Source organism: Scyliorhinus torazame, chromosome 22 (assembly GCF_047496885.1).
Source record: "Scyliorhinus torazame isolate Kashiwa2021f chromosome 22, sScyTor2.1, whole genome shotgun sequence".
Taxonomy (NCBI): Eukaryota; Metazoa; Chordata; class Chondrichthyes; order Carcharhiniformes; family Scyliorhinidae; genus Scyliorhinus; species Scyliorhinus torazame.
Window position 1 is genome coordinate 42,049,005 of NC_092728.1, and position 18,442 is coordinate 42,067,446.

The 18,442-nt window shown below is 48.1% G+C and overlaps 2 protein-coding genes across 4 annotated transcripts in view; one reads left to right on the forward strand and one right to left on the reverse strand.

Annotated features, from left to right (window-relative positions):
* The window catches only part of ndor1 (NADPH dependent diflavin oxidoreductase 1), an 80,909-nt gene extending 66,063 nt beyond the window's left edge, over positions 1–14,846 (reverse strand). The window contains exon 1 of the mRNA XM_072488111.1: positions 14,719–14,846. The gene's annotated coding sequence lies outside the window, so the exon portion shown is untranslated. The remainder of the gene's footprint in view (positions 1–14,718) is intronic.
* Positions 14,768–17,855, forward strand: tmem203 (transmembrane protein 203). Of its 3 annotated transcripts, none has more exons than XM_072488116.1 (2): positions 14,768–14,864; positions 15,820–17,855. In XM_072488116.1, exon 2 carries the CDS (start codon positions 15,950–15,952, stop codon positions 16,358–16,360), a length of 411 nt encoding a protein of 136 aa, XP_072344217.1. In that variant the 5' UTR covers positions 14,768–14,864; positions 15,820–15,949; the 3' UTR covers positions 16,361–17,855. The 3 variants fall into 3 exon arrangements, with proteins under 3 accessions (XP_072344217.1, XP_072344216.1, XP_072344215.1); XM_072488115.1 differs by having other exon boundaries at positions 14,798–14,901; XM_072488114.1 differs by having other exon boundaries at positions 14,850–15,109.
* Positions 17,856–18,442: the final 587 nt, after the last annotated feature.

The following is an 18,442-nucleotide window of genomic DNA, read 5'->3' on the forward strand; positions in this document are numbered from 1 at the left end:
AAATAGAAAGGTAGAATATTTCTTAAACGGCGAGAGATTGGGGAGGGATGTCCAAATGTTACCCGAGTGTCCTTGTCCATAAGTCACTGAAAGCTGGCATGCAGGTACAGCAAGCAATTAGGAAGGCAAATGGTATGTTAGCCTTTATTGCAAGAGGATTTCAATACAGAAGTAAAGATGTCTTGCTGCAATTGTGTACAGCCTTGGTGAAAAAGCCCCCGAGTACTGTGTGACGTTTTATTCTGCCCTTGACATCAAGGCAGCACTTGATCGAGTATGGTATCAAGGAGCCCAAGCAAAACTGGAGTCAATGGGAATCGGGGGAAAACATTTGGCTGGTTGGAGTCATAGCTGGCACAAAGGAAGATGGTTGTTGTTGTGGTGGTTGGAGGTCAATAATCTAGAACATTACCAGGGAAATACTCAGGGAGTCGGGTAGCAACAGCTTCATTGAGAATTTGGAGACAGTTTCCCAGGCAGAGTATGGGCTTTATCCAAGGATAGAGGGGTCAATTACTAGGGGGCATAGGTTTAAGGTGCGAGGGGTAAGGTTTAGAGAAGATGTACGAGGCAAGTTTTTTTTACACAGAGGGTAGTGGGTGCCTGGAACTCGCTGCCAGAGGAGGTGGTGGAAGCAGGGACGATAGTGATATTTAAAGAGCATCTTGACGAATACATGAATAGGATGAGAATAGAGGGATACGGACCCAGCAAGTGTAGAAGATTTTAGTTTAGACGGGCAGCATGGTCGGCATGGGCTTGGAGGGCCTGTTCCTGCGCTGTACTTTTCTTTGTTCTTTGTTCTTTGGCAAATTCTTCGGGTTGGGGGCAGGGTCAAGAGAAATGACGATTCGGGGGAACCGCAGAATTGAGGCAGGAAAGTGGGACAGGAATTTTCGGAAATGGAAGGAGAAGGGGATTAAGACACTAAAAGATTTGGTTCTTGGGGGTCAGTTTGCAGGATTGAAGGAGCTGGGAGCAGGGTATGGGCTGGAGCAGGGGGAAATGTTTAGATACATGTAGGTTCGAGATTTTGCCAGGATGGAGATAGCTTCTCGGTGGAGCCGGCCTCCACATTGCTGGAGGAGGTGCTGACGACAGAGGGACTGGAGAAGGGAGTAGTGTCAGCGGTTTACGGGGCTATTTTGGAAGAGGAGAAGGCACCACTGGAAGGGATCAAAGCAAAGTGGGCGGAAGAGCTGGGAGAGGGTATGGAGGAGGAGTTCTGGTGTGAGGTGCTCCAGAGAGTGAACGCCTCCACCTCGTGCGTGAGGTTAGGGCTAATACAGCTGAAGGTGGTATACAGAGCACACCTCAGCAGGGTGAGGGTGAGCCGGCTCTTTGAGGGGGTAGAAGATGTGTGTGAACGTTGCGGGAGGGTAGGGGGTGGGGGGGTGCGAATCACGTTCATATGTTTTGGTCCTGTCCAAAGCTGGAGGATTATTGGAAGGAGGTTTTCAGAGTAATTTCTAAAGTGGTGCACGTGAAACTGGAGGCCATATTCGGGGTGTCGGAACAGCCGGGGTTGGAAAAGGGTGCGGAAGCGGATGTTGTAGCCTTCGCCTCGTTGATCACCCGAAGGCGGATCCTGATGGGATGGAGAGCAACCTCCCCACCAAGTCCGTGGTGGGGAGACCTGTTGGAATTCTTAACTCTTGAGAAGGTTAAGTTTGAACTGAGGGCAAAGATGGAGGGGTTCTACAATTCATGGGCATTATTCATTATGCACTTTCAAGAATTGGATAACATCGAACACTATGGGGGGGTGGGGTTGGGGGGCAGACTGTATATGCTAATGGTGATTATGGGCGATTCCTGATTTATTTTTGTTATTTGTTTATGTTAACATGCGTGCTATCTAGAACATCGCTGCAGGGGGTTACTGAGTAGTGTCCTAGCCCCAACCATCTTTAGCTGTTTCATCAATGACCTTCCTTCCATCATAACGTCAGAAGCAGGGATGTTCGCTGATAACTGCACAACGTTCAGCACCATTCGGGAGTCCTCAGGCACTGAAGCAGTCCCTGTCCAAATATAGCAAGACCTGAACAATATCCAGGCTTGAGCTGATAAGTGCCAGTGACATTCGTATCAGACAAGTGCCAGGCAATAACCATTGCCAATGAGGGAGAATCAAACCATCGCCCCTTGGCATTCAATGGCATTACTATCTCCACTATCAACATCCCAGGGGTTACCATTAACCAGAAATTGAACTGAACTAGCCATATAAATACCATGGCTACAAGAACAGGTCAGAGGCTGGAATCCTGCAGCAAGAAACCACCTCCTGATTCCAAATGCCTATCCACCACCTACAAAGCACATGGCAGGAGTGTGATGGAATACTCCCCACTTGCTTGGAGTGCAGCTTCAAAATCTCTCAAGACGCCTGACACCACTTAGGACAAAGCAGTCCACTTGATTGGTACCCCATCCACAAACATTCACTTCCTCCGCCACCAACGCTCAAGATGCACTGTCGGAACTCACCAAGGTTCCTTCAGCAACATCTTCCAAACCTGCTACCATCTATAAGGACAAAGGCAGTAGACAGATAGAGACATCACTACCGGGGCATTCCCCTCCAAGCCACACACCATCCTGAATTGAAAATACATCACTGTTCCCTCACTGTCGCTGGTTCAGAATCCTGGAACTCCCTCCCTAACAGCACTGTGGGTGAACCTATGCCACATGGACTGCAGCAGTTCAAGAAGGCAGCTCACCACCATCTGCTCAAGGGCAACTAGAGATGGGCAATAGGTGTTGGCCTGGGCAGGGAAGCCCATGAATGAATAAAAAACCCTAGGCTTGGGAGTGGAGGGCACGATTTTAAAGATTGTAGTCAATACATAACTTGGAATTATTGTGAAATGTGAAGAAGATAGCAACAGACTCCAAGAGGATGTGAACAGGTTGGTGAAATGGACAGACAATACCAGATTAAATTTAATGTAGAAAAGTGCTACATTTTGGTAGTAAGAGTGAGGAGGCAACATAATCTAAAGGGTTCAATTCTAAAGCGGGTGCAGGAACAGAGGGACTTGAGGGTATCTGCGCAGATAATTGAAGGTGGCAAGGGAGGTTGAGAAAGTAGTTATGATAGCATGACATTTATAATACACTAAATTTAGGATTTAAATGAATTAGAGCGAACATTCCAGGATCTGATATTAACCACACTTTAATAGACAAGCTTAAGATCTTGCCTGCTGAGAGAGATAATTAAATGGTTAAATTGATCAGTTGTTGGTAATTACAGCTGCGAGACTCGAGGCTGTTCGTACGGAGGGAATTGGCTTCCTGATGAGAGTTAACTTGCCTGGAGTGTTCACAGCACCTCCTCATATTGAAGCTACACTCAAAGTTTAGAAAAACTGACTCTCAACATGAATGCTTCCCTTAGTGATAAAGACTAATACCAACACATACCTTTTAATTAAAAATTGATCATTTTAGGATAATCAATAGAGTAAGTCATTTGAAACATATTCTTTGCTTAAGTTTCCTGTTTCACCTCGAAAATACACCAATTAACCCTGCCACTAATGACTAGTTCTTAGGGTGCGAAAACATCTTGAGCAGCCCAACTAGATTTTTTAAAATGTATTTACAGGATGTGGGCATCACTGGTTAGGCCAGCATTTATTGCCCATCCCTAGTTGCCCTTCAGGAGGTGGTGGCGAGTTGCCTTCTTGAACCGCTGCAGTCCCTGAGGTGTAGGTACACCCACAGTACACTTAGGGAGGGAGTTCCAGGATTTTACCCCAGCGACAGTGAAGGAACGGCGATATATTTCCAAGTCAGGTTGGTGAGTGACTTGAAGGAGAACCTCCAGGTGGTGGGGTTCCCAGGTACCTGCTGCTCTTGTCCTTCTAGATGGTAGTGGTCATGGGTTTGGAAGGTACCGCCGAAGGAACCTTGGCGAGTTCCTGCAGTACATCTTGCAGATGGTACACACGGCTGCCACTGTTCTTCAGTGGTGGAGGGAATCGTTGTTTGAGGAAGGGGGTAACAATCAAGTGAGCTGCTTTGTCCTTGATGGTGTTGAGTTGAATGTTGTTGGAGCTGCACACACCCAGGCAAGTGGAGAGTATTTTATAACTTTATGGTGGACGGGAGGTCATTGATGCAGCAGCTGAAGATGGTTGGGCCTCGGACACTACCCTGAGAAACTCCTGGAGGTGAGATAATTTTATGGTAAGAATGAACTTGGTTTATGGGAATGCAATTTGTAATTCATGTAACTCCTGGAGATAACATTGAGAATATGGAATGAGCATTTGTTTTTCAGTTCCAGATTATGTGACTTGAGTCGTGGGTGAGGGGATAAAGCTGGTGACCGCTCTTCTGTCAAATTGAAAGGGTAAATAGAAATGTTCAAATATGGCACGTGGTCTTTCAAAATTAGGGATAAAGCTTGAAAGTTTCAAGACAGCAAGGGTGGTCATCAACATCACTCCTTTTTTAAAAATAAATTTAAGAGTACCCAATTCATTTTTTTCAAAGGGGCAACTTAGTGTGGCCAATCCACCTACCCTGCACATCTTTGGGTTGTTGGGGTGAGACCCACGCAGACATGGGGAGAACGTGCAAACTCCACACGGCCAGTGACCCGGGGCCAGGATCAAACCCGGATCCTCAGCGGTGTGAGGCAGCAGTGCTAACCACTGCGCCACCGTGCCGCCATCACTCCTGTGGTAACGTTACTCCTAAAGGCAAAGCTCAAACCGGGATGAAGAGAGAGACTTTGACCGTGTTGTTAGCACTCAAAAGACCTTTGGCCTTTCAGGATTAATCCACATGGTCTTCACTGCCTTTTGTTAATTCTACTTTGATTCACTACACCTGTCTCCATCATTTGTCTGCACCTTATAAATCAGCTGAGTAAGACCTATAAAATTGTGGATCTGACAGTCCACCTCGCTATCTGCAACTCCACCAATCTTAGTATCATCTGCAAAATTGCTAATCAGACCACCTATACCTTCCTCCAGATCATTTATGTATATCACAAACAACAGTGGTCCGAGCACAGATCCCTGTGGAACACCACTAGTCACCTTTCTCCATTTTGAGACACTCCCTTCCACCACTACTCTCTGTCTCCTGTTGCCCAGCCAGTTCTTTATCCATCTAGCGAGTACATCCTGAACCCCATACGACTTCACTTTTTCCATCAACCTGCCATGGGAAACTTTATCAAACGCCTTACTGAAGTCCATGTATATGACATCTACAGCCCTTCCCTCATCAATTAACGTTGTCACTTCTTCAAAGAATTCTATTAGGTTTGTAAGACATGACCTTCCCTGCACAAAACCATGCTACCTATCACTGATAAGTCTATTTTCTTCCAAATGTGAATCGATCCTATCCCTCAGTATCTTCTCCAACGGTTTGCCTACCACTGACATCAAGCTCACAGGTTTATAACTCCCAGGATTATCCCTGCTACGCTTCTTAAACAAAGGGACAACATTAGCAATTCTCCAGTCCTCTTGGGACCTCACCCGTGCTCAAGGATGCTGCAAAGATATCTGTTAAGGCCCCAGCTATTTCGTCCCTCGCTTCCCTCAGTAACCTGGGAGAGATCCCATCCGGACCTGGGGACTTGTCCACCTTAATGCCTTTTAGAATACCCAAAACCTCCCCCTTCCTTATGCCGACTTGACCTAGAGTATTTAAACATCCATCCCTAGCCTCAACATCCGTCATGTCCCTCTCCTTGGTGAATATCGATGCAAAGTACTCATTAAGAATCTCACCCATGGACTTCCGGGTGCGGCGATGACCAGCTGAGTCGCACGTTTCGGCAGCTCCCTGTGAAACGGACTTTTGGGCTCTTGATAGGAGCCCCAACGGCAATTTTGACGGCTAAAAACACTGTGCGGTAAACCAGAAGGGAATCCCCCCTGGATACGGATGGAAAAAGGAGGAGAGAGTGGCCAGATTGCAGTGGATCCTTTAGAACAGCGGCAAGGAAGGCAAGCAAAAACCAAGATGGCGTCGGAAGGTGGCAGTTTAACATGGGGCCCTGAACAACAAGAGTTCTTGAAATGCTGTGTGGAAGAGATCAAAAAGGAAATGAAGAAAGAGCTGTTGGCCCCGATACTACAGGCGATCGAAGGGCTAAAGGAGGAACAAAAGACCCAGGAGCAGGAGCTTCGGGTCGTGAAGGCAAAGGCAGCCGAGAATGAGGACGATATACAGGGCCTGGTGGTGAAGACGGAGACGCATGAGGCACATCAGAAACGATGTGTGGAAAGGTTGGAGGCACTGGAAAACAACGCAAGGAGGAACAACCTGAGGATTCTTGGTCTTCCTGAAGGTGTGGAGGGAGCGGACGTCGGGGCATATGTGAGCACGATGCTGCACTCGTTAATGGGAGCGGAGGCCCCGGCGGGTCCGTTGGAGGTGGAGGGAGCATACCGAGTGATGGCGCGAGGACCGAGAGCAGGAGAAATTCCCAGAGCCATAGTGGTGAGATTCCTCCGTTTTAAGGATAGAGAAATGGTCCTTAGATGGGCGAAGAAAACTCGGAGCAGTAAATGGGAGGACGCGGTGATCCGCGTTTATCAAGACTGGAGTGCGGAGGTGGCGAGAAGGAGGGCGAGCTTTAATCGGGCCAAGGCGGTGCTTCATAAAAAGAAGATAAAATTTGGAATGCTGCAACCGGCAAGACTGTGGGTCACATATCGAGGGAGGCACCACTACCTTGAGACGGCGGATGAAGCGTGGACTTTTATTGTGGAAGAAAAACTGGAATGAGCGGGTTATTAAAAAGAACGTTCGAACAAAGTGGTGGGGCGAATGTGGGGGGGCAAAGAGGGGTTTTATGTTCTAATCCTGCGATGTGGTAACTTTTCTCTCTCCCACAGGTGGTGATGGGGGGAGGAGGGGAGGTGGAGGAGATGGGGCGTTAGCCATTGGGGGCGGGGCCAAGGGAGAAGCGCGGGCTTGGTTCCCGCGCTATGATAATCATGGCGGGAATAGAGAAGCAGGAAGGAGGGGGCGTCGCACGGTGCGAGCCGAGGTCACGGGGGGAAGCCGAGGTCAACCAGAGTTTGCTGACTTCTGGGAGCAACATGGGGGGAGTAATTACGCTAGCTGGGGATCTAGCGGGGGGGGGTGGGAGGGGGGAATTACTGGGTTGCTGCTGCTGGGGAGAGGGGGGAGCTGGTATGGGAGAGGATGGGCGGGGGGGCACCGCCTGGGGGAGATACAGCTGCGTGGGAACTGGGTGAGGAGCTGGAAAAAGGTGATGGCTAATCGACAAGGGGGGGGGTAGGAAGCCCCCCAACTCGGCTGATCACGTGGAAAGTGAGAGGGCTGAACGGGCCGATAAAGAGGGCACGGGTACTCGCACACCTTAAGAAACTTAAGGCAGATGTGGTTATGTTACAGGAAACGCACCTGAAACTGATAGACCAGGTTAGGCTACGCAAAGGATGGGTGGGGCAGGTGTTCCATTCGGGGCTAGATGCGAAAAACAGGGGGGTGGCTATATTAGTGGGGAAGCGGGTAATGTTCGAGGCAAAGACTATAGTGGCGGATAACGGGGGCAGATACGTGATGGTGAGTGGCAAACTACAGGGGGAGACGGTGGTTTTGGTAAACGTATATGCCCCGAACTGGGATGATGCCAATTTTATGAGGCGGATGCTAGGACGCATTCCGGACCTAGAGATGGGAAAGCTGATAATGGGGGGAGATTTTAATACGGTGTTGGAACCAGGGCTGGATAGGTCGAAGTCCAGGACTGGAAGGAGGCCGGCAGCAGCCAAGGTACTTTAAGATTTTATGGAGCAGATGGGAGGTGTAGACCCGTGGAGATTTAGCAGACCTAGGAGTAAGGAGTTCTCGTTTTTCTCCTATGTCCATAAAGTCTACTCGCGAATAGACTTTTTTGTGCTGGGTAGGGCATTGATCCCGAAGGTGAGGGGAACGGAGTATACGGCTATAGCCATTTCGGATCACGCTCCACACTGGGTGGACTTGGAGATAGGGGAGGAAACAGGAGGGCGCCCACCCTGGAGAATGGACATGGGACTAATGGCAGATGAGGGGGTGTGTCTAAGGGTGAGGGGGTGCATTGAAAAGTACTTGGAACTCAATGATAATGGGGAGGTCCAGGTGGGAGTGGTCTGGGAGGCGTTGATGGCGGTGGTTAGAGGGGAGCTGATATCAATAAGGGCACATAAAGGGAAGCAGGAGAGTAAGGAACGGGAGCGGTTGCTGCAAGAACTTTTGAGGGTGGACAGACAATATGCGGAAGCACCGGAGGAGGGACTGTACAGGGAAAGGCAAAGGCTACATGTAGAATTTGACTTGCTGACTACAGGCACTGCAGAGGCACAATGGAGGAAGGCACAGGGTGTACAGTACGAATATGGGGAGAAGGCGAGCAGGTTGCTGGCACACCAATTGAGGAAAAGGGGAGCAGCGAGGGAAATAGGGGGAGTGAGGGATGAGGAAGGAGAGATGGAGCGGGGAGCGGAGAGAGTGAATGGAGTGTTCAAGACATTTTATAAAAAATTATATGAAGCTCAACCCCCGGATGGGAGGGAGAGAATGATGGGCTTCTTGGATCGGCTGGAATTTCCCAAGGTGGAAGAGCAGGAAAGGGTGGGACTGGGAGCACAGATCGAGGTAGAAGAAGTGGTGAAAGGAATTAGGAGCATGCAGGCGGGAAAGGCCCCGGGACCGGATGGATTCCCAGTCGAATTCTATCGAAAATATGTGGACTTGCTCGCCCCGGTACTGACGAGGACCTTTAATGAGGCAAAGGAAAGGGGACAACTGCCCCCGACTATGTCTGAAGCAACGATATCGCTTCTCTTAAAGAAGAAAAAGGACCCGCTACAATGCGGGTCCTCTAGACCTATTTCCCTCCTAAATGTAGATGCCAAGGTCCTGGCCAAGGTAATGGCAATGAGAATAGAGGAATGTGTCCCGGGGGTGGTCCACGAGGACCAAACTGGGTTTGTGAAGGGGAGACAGCTGAACACGAATATACGGAGGTTGTTAGGGGTAATGATGATGGCCCCACCAGAGGGAGAAACGGAGATAGTAGTGGCGATGGATGCCGAGAAAGCATTTGATAGAGTGGAGTGGGATTATCTGTGGGAGGTATTGAGGAGATTTGGTTTTGGAGAGGGGTATGTTAGATGGGTGCAGCTGTTGTATAGGGCCCCAGTGGCGAGCGTGGTCACGAATGGACGGGGATCTGCATATTTTCGGCTCCATAGAGGGACAAGGCAGGGATGCCCTCTGTCCCCATTATTGTTTGCACTGGCGATTGAGCCCCTGGCGATAGCGTTGAGGGGTTCCAAGAAGTGGAGGGGAGTACTTAGGGGAGGAGAAGAGCACCGGGTATCTTTGTATGCGGACGATTTGCTACTATACGTGGCGGACCCGGCGGAGGGGATGCCAGAAATAATGCGGATACTTGGGGAGTTTGGGGATTTTTCAGGGTATAAATTGAACATGGGGAAAAGTGAGTTGTTTGTGGTGCATCCAGGGGAGCAGAGTAGAGAAATAGAGGACCTACCGTTGAGCAAGGTAACAAGGGACTTTCGTTACCTGGGGATCCAGATAGCTAAGAATTGGGGCACATTGCATAGGTTAAATTTAACGCGGTTGGTGGAACAGATGGAGGAGGATTTCAAGAGATGGGATATGGTATCCCTGTCAATGGCAGGGAGGGTGCAGGCGGTTAAGATGGTGGTCCTCCCGAGATTCCTCTTTGTGTTTCAGTGCCTCCCGGTGGTGATCACGAAGGCTTTTTTTAAAAGGATTGAAAAGAGCATCATGGGTTTTGTGTGGGCTGGGAAGACCCCGAGAGTGAGGAAGGGATTCTTACAGCGTAGTAGGGATAGGGGGGGGCTGGCACTACCGAGCCTAAGTGAGTATTATTGGGCCGCTAATATTTCAATGGTGAGTAAGTGGATGGGAGAGGAGGAGGGAGCGGCGTGGAAGAGATTAGACAGGGCGTCCTGTAGGGGGACTAGCCTACAGGCTATGGTGACAGCCCCATTGCCGTTCTCACCGAGGAACTACACCACAAGCCCGGTGGTGGTGGCTACACTGAAGATTTGGGGACAGTGGAGACGGCATAGGGGAAAGACTGGAGCCTTGGGGGGGTCCCCGATAAGAAACAACCATAGGTTTGCCCCGGGGGGAATGGATGGGGGATATGGAATGTGGCAAAGAGCAGGAATAACGCAACTGAAAGATCTGTTTGTGGATGGGAAGTTCGCGAGTCTGGGAGCGCTGACCGAGAAATATGGGTTGCCCCAAGGGAATGCATTCAGGTATATGCAACTGAGGGCTTTTGCGAGGCAACAGGTGAGGGAATTCCCGCAGCTCCCGACACAAGAGGTGCAGGACAGAGTGATCTCAAAGACATGGGTGGGGGATGGTAAGGTGTCAGATATATATAGGGAAATGAGGGACGAAGGGGAGACTATGGTAGATGAACTAAAAGGGAAATGGGAAGAAGAGCTGGGGGAGGAGATCGAGGAGGGGCTGTGGGCAGATGCCCTAAGCAGGGTAAACTCGTCATCCTCGTGTGCCAGGCTAAGCCTGATTCAGTTTAAGGTATTACACAGGGCACATATGACTGGAGCACGGCTCAGTAAATTTTTTGGGGTGGAGGATAGGTGTGCGAGGTGCTCGAGAAGCCCAGCGAATCATACCCATATGTTTTGGTCATGCCCGGCACTACAGAGGTTTTGGATGGGGGTGACAAAGGTGCTTTCAAAAGTAGTAGGAGTCCGGGTCGAACCAAGCTGGGGGTTGGCTATATTTGGGGTTGCACAAGAGCCGGGAGTGCAGGAGGCGAGAGAGGCCGATGTTTTGGCCTTTGCGTCCCTAGTAGCCCGGCGCAGGATATTGCTAATGTGGAAAGAAGCCAAGCCCCCGGGGGTGGAGACCTGGATAAATGACATGGCGGGGTTTATAAAGCTAGAGCGGATTAAGTTCGTCCTAAGGGGTCGGCTCAAGGGTTCACCGGGCGGTGGCAACCATTCGTCGAATACCTCGCAGAAAGATAGACGGAATGGGAAAAAGAAGGCAGCAGCAGCAGCCCAGGATTGGGGGGGGGGGGGGGGGGGGGGAGGAACCAGAAGGACTCTCAGGGTTGTTAATATATACTGTATAGGTCGTTGCTACAGATAATTATATATTGGACTGTTAAATTATATTTTTGGAGAGTGTTACTTGTGACAAGGCAGTTGCCAATTAGGGCTAGTTTTCATTTTTGTTATTTATTATTTATTCATTTTTTTTCGTTTTGTTTATAAAATAGGTCATTGTTATTTGTGTTGTTATAATATTGTGTAAAGGATGCACAATGTACTGTGTTGGTTGACCAAAAATTTTCAATAAAATATTTAATAAAAAAAAGAATCTCACCCATTTCCTCTGACTCCACGCATAAATTCCCTCTTTTGTCTTTGAGTGGGCCAATCCTTTCTCTAGTTACCCTCTTGCTCCTTATATACGAATAAAAGGCTTTGGGATTTTCCTTAACCCTGTTAGCCAAAGATATTTCATGACCCTTTTTAGCTCTCTTTATTGCGCGTTTGAGATTTGTCCAACTTTCCTTATATTCCTCCAAAGCTTCATCAGTTTAAAGTCGCCTAGATCGTATGTATGCCAAGATGCAAAGATGTATGCAAAGCAAAGGCTTTGTCTATGATCAGGACCTTGGGAGTAGAGAGGCCATGGAGGGTGCAAGGTCAAGGAGGGTGCAAGGTCAAGGTACTTTTTTTTCCACATTCATCATGCATGGAATGCGGGCTTCGCTAACTAAGCCAGCATTTATTGCACATCCTTAATTGCCCTTGAGACGGACGGTGGCTTTCTTGAACCATGGCTGTGAATATGGTCGGAAGAGCGTATAAGGAGAGTGGACAGGAGGGAAGTGAACCCAAGGAGGGTAAGGGGAGCGGAAATGGAGAAGGAAATCACCAAGGAAAGGCAAAGGGGTCAGCAGAAACTGAGATACTCAAAGGAGGAGTAAGTGCCAGAGGAACGAGGGACAGTGAGACAAGGAGTGATTTGCAGCATGGGGCACACTGGGCTGGGTTCTCTGCACCCCGACCCCGAAATAGCATTCGGCGACAGGGCGGAGAATCCACTTTCCCGCATGAAATCGGAACGGGCGCCAGTTCAGCGATTCTCCGTCCCTCGAAAGAGGCATACTCCGATTATCCACCACCGGAGGCCATTGCCAGGAGCCCGCCTCGCTATTCTCCGCCCCCGATCGGCCGAATTCCCGACGTGGACCACTCATAGTCCTGCTGTTCGGGGAAGGGCCGATCCGAGGGCAGGGGGGCCTCATTCAGGACTGGGGTATTTTTGAGCAGGACGGTCTGGATCAGGCGCGTGACCGATCAGGGGTACTATTTCCGCGGTCCAGGTCCGCAGTCGGAGTCCGCCATGGAGCACAGCGTGGCCGCTGACCCGGAGGTGCGGGGGGCTGTATCGGCAGCTGGAGCTGCGAGCTCCACGACAGCTGCCTGCTCGCCCCCTGCAAGACTGTCAATCTGTGGCCTTTTGGCGCCAGTTCTTCTGGTGTAAAAGACTCCAGTTTTCACGATGGCGTGGGGACATAATCCCTGAAACGGAGAATCCAGCCCACTGTCTCGGTGGTAGTTTGGGCAAGGCAGTTGGTGAAAGATATAGCCAGTAAGGTACCATATTCTTGTGGGTATGGAGGAATTTCAAATACACATTCACTTCTTTTACTAGTTCCAGTCACTAGTGCAGTAATTTCTCACACTGAAACATGTTTTATACAATGATGCAACAAAGCCATACACAAGTATGGTAGTTCCTCGTGCACGGTTCCCAGTATCGTAGCCACACACTAGTTATTCAGGCATACAAACAAATGAATTAGGAGAAGTAGGCCATTCGGACCTCGAGCTTGATCCGCCATTCAATAAGATCATGGTTGATTGGTTTGTTCCAGATTCCCCATCTACCTGTGAACCTTTGATTCCCTTCCCTAACAAGAATCTATCGACCTTGGCCTTAAAGATATTAAAAATACCTTCTGAGGCAGCGTTCGAAAGTCATACAACCCTCAGAGAGAACATTTCTCCTGATCTCTCTCCTATAAGGATGATCCCCAATTTTAAAACCGGCAAATACTATGCTATATACTAACTACTAAAACACCCTTTTTAGGGCTGTAACTACTGACTCACTGGGACAGCAATTCGTCTCAAAAGTGAACACCCTGTGTTGTATACTGATCACAATGACTGATAATGAACACACCCATGATGATTAACAATCAAAAGACCATAAATAATAATTATATATAAGAATGTATCACCATAATACATTCCAGTGAGAACAGCAACCTCATAATCGTCACAATGTGTACAATCCTTCACATAGTAACTTCAAACTCATAACAAATACAAACACTACCAAAATAACTATAGCAAAAATACACACTCTACAATTATGTGATTTATACAAATAAAAGCATATTCATCAGGACACTAATTACACAGTATTCTTGAACACACAATTTCTCACATGCTGCATAAGTAATTAAAGTGAGAGCCTTCATCACCACTCTCATATTGAACCTATGTGCCGTCAACTTTCTCCTTCAGTAATATCTCATTTACACTCAACCTGGGTGGATTTCATCTCACTCTCCTTCTCGTTATTCCTGTCCTTATTACATTGGTTTTCCTCTCTACAGTAATATCAATCCCTGACTGTTCCTTATAGTCTCACTATCACATAGAAAATAGCAGCCCCTGCATCTCATGTGATCCCTTTCGCCCAATAGCTATATCTCACTCCTTCTTGAAAACATACAATGTTTTGGCCCCAACTGCTTCCTGTGGTAACAAATTCCAGAAAATTGCCACTCTGTGGGTGAGGAAATTTCTCCTAATCTCTGTCCTACAAGGTTCACCCCGTATCCTGACTGTGACCCTGGGTTCTGGTCTCCAGCACCATCGGGAACCCCCTTCCTGCATTTAATTTGTCTAGTCCTGTTAGAATATTATGGGTTTCAATGATATGCCCCCTCATTCTTCTGAACTCCAGCGAATATGATCCAAACCAACTCAATCTTTCCTATCATATGTCAGTTCCGCCAACCCAGGAATGAGTCTGGTAAACATTTGCTGCACTCCCTCTAGAGCATCCTTCCTCGGATAAGGAGAGAAAAACAAAGACATCCCTGCTCCTGTACTCGAATCCTCCTCAATATTGCCCTGTCACTTTGGAGAGCACTCCTTTCCCACTGGAGTGAAATGTATTGTTTATCATTTGCTGAAGTTCTCAATATTATCCTGTTACTATTGCTAACAATTTCTTACATGGATCCTCGCCTTTCCATCCCATTATCTCTCCATACCCAGTTATCTCTCCATACCCAGTTATCTCTCCAATTCTCAGTTATCTCTCCATACCCAGTTATCTCTCCATACCCAGTTATCTCTCCAATTCTCAGTTTTCTCTCCATTCCCAGTTTTCTCTCCATTCTCATTTTTCTCCATTCCCAGTTTTCTCTCCATTCTCATTTTTCTCCATTCCCAGTTTTCTCTCCATTCCCAGTTAGCTTTCCATTCCCAATTATCTCTCATTCACAGTTTCTCTCTCTCTCTCCATCCCGTTTATCTCATTCCCGGTTTCCCTCATTCCCAGCGAGGTTCCTCTGTCCAGTTCACTCACTCAGTCTCCCAGCTCCAGGGATTTTACGACCCTCTCGCTGCCGGATTCCGGGTTGTGCGGGTTCTCGCGAGAGGTGGAACTGCGGCTCCGCGGTCCGGGGGCGCGGCCCAGAATTCAGGAAAAGCCTGGAGGCGAAGAGAGAGATTGTGAGGGTGCTGGTGCGGGTCCGAGGCGAGGGTCCGGGTGAGAGTGGGTCTGGTCGCAGCCGGTGTGGGCAGAGCGGGTCCGAATGCCCGGGACCGTGTCATGGGGAGGAGAGACAGTCTGACCCCCGCCACCCAGTCTGTGTAACCTCCCCCCTCAGGACATCACTGCAGGAGTTCCTCAGGGGAGTGTCCCCAGCCCCAACCATCTTCAGCTGCTGCATCAATGACCTCCCTTCCACCATAAGGTCAGAATTGGGGATGCTCACTGATGACTGCGCAATGTTCGGCACCATTCGCGACTCCTCCGAGACTGAAGCGGTCTATGTCAAAATGCAGCAAGATCTGAACAATATCTGGGCTTGGGCTGTACATTTGCGCCACACAAGTGCCAGGCAAAAGGGACAGCACGGTGGCCCAGTGGTTAGCACTGCTGCCTCACGGCACCGAGCACCCGGGTTCGAACCTGGCCCCGGGTCACCGTCTATGTGGAGTTTGCACATTCTCTCCGTGCCTGTGTTGGTCTTACCCCCACAACCCAAAAAGATGTGCAGGGCAGGTGAATTACCGATGCCAAATAGCCCCTTAATGGGAAAATAAAGAATTGGGTACTCAATTTTAAAAAACCAGTGGCAGGCAATAAGCATCTCCCTACAAGAGAGAATCTAACCATTGCCCCTTGGCAGTCAATGGCATTGCATTCGCTGAAACCCCCCACAATCAACATCCTTGGGGTTACCATTGATCAATACTGAACTGGACCCAGCCATTGACTGAAAGACAGGTCAGAGATGCTCAGGCAGACTTCCATATGGGCCACATGACGCCCTTTGGTTTCCCTTAAGGTCAAACAGGCCTAAAAACATAATCTTATAAACCTCATGATTGCAATACAGTTGTTGCAAGGAATGACAGATGTGATAGGATAATATTTGAATGTTTCTCTCTTTTCTCTTAGATGTGTGCTGAGTTTCTGGAGACAGATCAGCTTGGGGAACCAGGAGCAACTGGTGTACTGATGTAACTTGTTCGTTCCCATTGACTGAGGCAGGTGCCCTTTCTGAAGCCTGTGTAGTACTGACACCAACATGTTGTTCTCACTGCGTGAGTTGGTACAGTGGCTGGGATTTGCCACATTTGAAATGTTGCTGCACTTGGTTGCGTTCCTGGTGTTCTCTGTACTGCTTGCTGTGAAGGTGGACAATTTTACAGATGAGCTGGACTGGTGGCATGCCTTCATTCCACTCTTCACCGCTGACGGGCTCAGCACCTACTTCACCATGATCGTGTCTATCCGCCTGTTCCAGGACGGGGAGAAACGTTTGGCCGTCATGCGGCTGTTCTGGATCTTGACCGTCCTCAGCCTCAAGTTCGTATTTGAGATGCTGTTGTGTCAGAAGCTGGAAGGCGGAAGCTCTCAGCTGTGGTACGGCCTCATCATGTCCCCAGTCTTCATTCTCCTCCAATTGTTGATGATTCGAGCTTGCAGAGTCAACTGAGCCCTGAAATCTCTCACCCCAGGCTTCCCGTTTGCCCGACATAGACATTCTTGTGAATTTTGGGGGGAGAGGGGAGGTCAATTCAGTTTAATAGAATATTCCTGTCTTTGCACTGTCTTGCTGTACTGAGTTTTAATGAAGCAGTTGTGAAGTGCAAGATGACCAACCTTTCAACTCTGTTGGCTGGCTTCTGTGGGTGGAAATATGAAGCACTTAGGGAGAAAATAAAAGTGGAAGAAGGAGGTTGTGCGTTCACTGCTAATGTTCAGCTCCAGTTGTGAGGACAAGCCATGGGGCAGTGGTCGGATTCTGCCCAGCTGCTCTAAAATCAAGGCCCATGGAGAAGAAGGATTCGGTTATCCCTCACAATTGTGACCGTTCTCCCAGCTAGACATGTTAATGTGCTGGACAAATGGCTGTTTACGCAGGTTGACTCTTATGTCACTCGCGACGTTGTGTTTGGGCAGTAGTTATTCAAATTGTCCATAATGTGGTGATATTGTGGAGCTTTTGAGTACTGCAGCTCTTAGGAAAATTTGTGCAGATGGTTATTGAGGTAAGCAAATAGCTTATCAAACTGTTCATGGCTAGTAAGGTTCCTGTTGGACCAGATGTGGTGACAAGAAAGCAGAAATCCAAATCAGTTACAATTATGTTTAGAAATTAGTTTCGCTGCTTCTGTGTTTCTGCTTTTCTATGATGTTCGCCCAATAGCCCCAATCCTTCACTGTATAAGAAGGCCACCTGGCTGGGTTCCAGGGCCATGTAATGAAACATTGTGCAGCTGAGATTCGGTTTCAAAATTGTTTTTTGACTGTTTTCAAATGATTAACATGACCTGAGGTTTTATGTATTTGAAAGAGTGGCATTAGACATCCTTGTGCTAGGTTTTCGGGGGTACTGTGAATTCTGTGTTCTGCAGTGTGTGACTGGACCAAGTCTATGAAACGGGCTGTAAAACTCAATTTATGTAGCTCTGTATTAAAGGAATCTTCTTGGATGATTCTGGTGCCCACTTACTTAAAATATCCAGGGACTTCATTTAAATTCAAGATTCCCAGATTGAAACCATTGCAACACATGGAGTGGTATTCACCTGTTTTCAGGCGATCTCTATCATCACTCTCCAACTAACTTGTTCATTATAAATTTGTATCGGAAGTTGTCCATGTAAAGTTGCCACTGCGGTCACATCCTCCTGCCAGGGAAGGTGTTGGTGCCAAACTGGGAGGGAGTAATTATGCTGCAAGAAGTTTACATTGGCAGTCTCCACTACAAATGTGTGGACAGATAAATTTATTGTGGAAATATAACAGGAAGGAGAGAATGTCCTGGTTCAGTTATCTCCAATTGACCTCGAACTCAGCTTCGGCTGAAGCCTACTTTTAATCTTAACTTCCTATGCATGATTTCCTGAGAGATTGATGGAATCCTGATATTGATGAATCCTTGTGTTTTTTCTCAATAAAAGGACCGATTCCGTGCGATGGTAAAAGTTTACTTTTGACTTTAATGTTAGGCACTGTGGCTGATGACACATGATTTGTTATACTTTGATCAAACACTTCGGCCAACTGGCCAGTACAAAACGTAATAAACTTAGAAGATACTTAGAGGTGATTTAAAGAAGAGAGCACATGACAGAGTAAAGGAGCATAGGTCAAGGACAGGCTTAGAGAGAGAGAGAGATTGGTAGAAGTGGTTCGAACAAAGGCTAACTTTCTGGGCACCTCTTTTAAGGAGATGTTTATCTTTGGGTAAACCCTTGCTTTGTCTCTAATTGATTCTTTGCCCGGAAGACCCTGTCTTTGGTTTGCCCAGCTAGATGTCCGTCAATTAGCTGATAAGGTTATCAGTAAAGATTGGATGGAATTTGCTGCAGTATGACCTCATTTTATTCAAGTTTGTACCTCTGTGTGTGCATGTTTTTTAAAATTACTTTATCAGAGTTACAAAGCCAGAGCTCAGAGGGTGGACAAGGGCAAACTGCTAATCCAGCCCCTTGCCTGCTCTAAAAACCAATTCAAATTGAATCCAATTCATGGTCCCCACAAGAGAGACATACCAGATCCAGGCATTATA

Bases quoted from the DNA above. Each gene is read 5' to 3' on its own strand.
- tmem203 (XM_072488116.1), top strand. From the start codon at position 15,950: ATGTTGTTCTCACTGCGTGAGTTGGTACAGTGGCTGGGATTTGCCACA.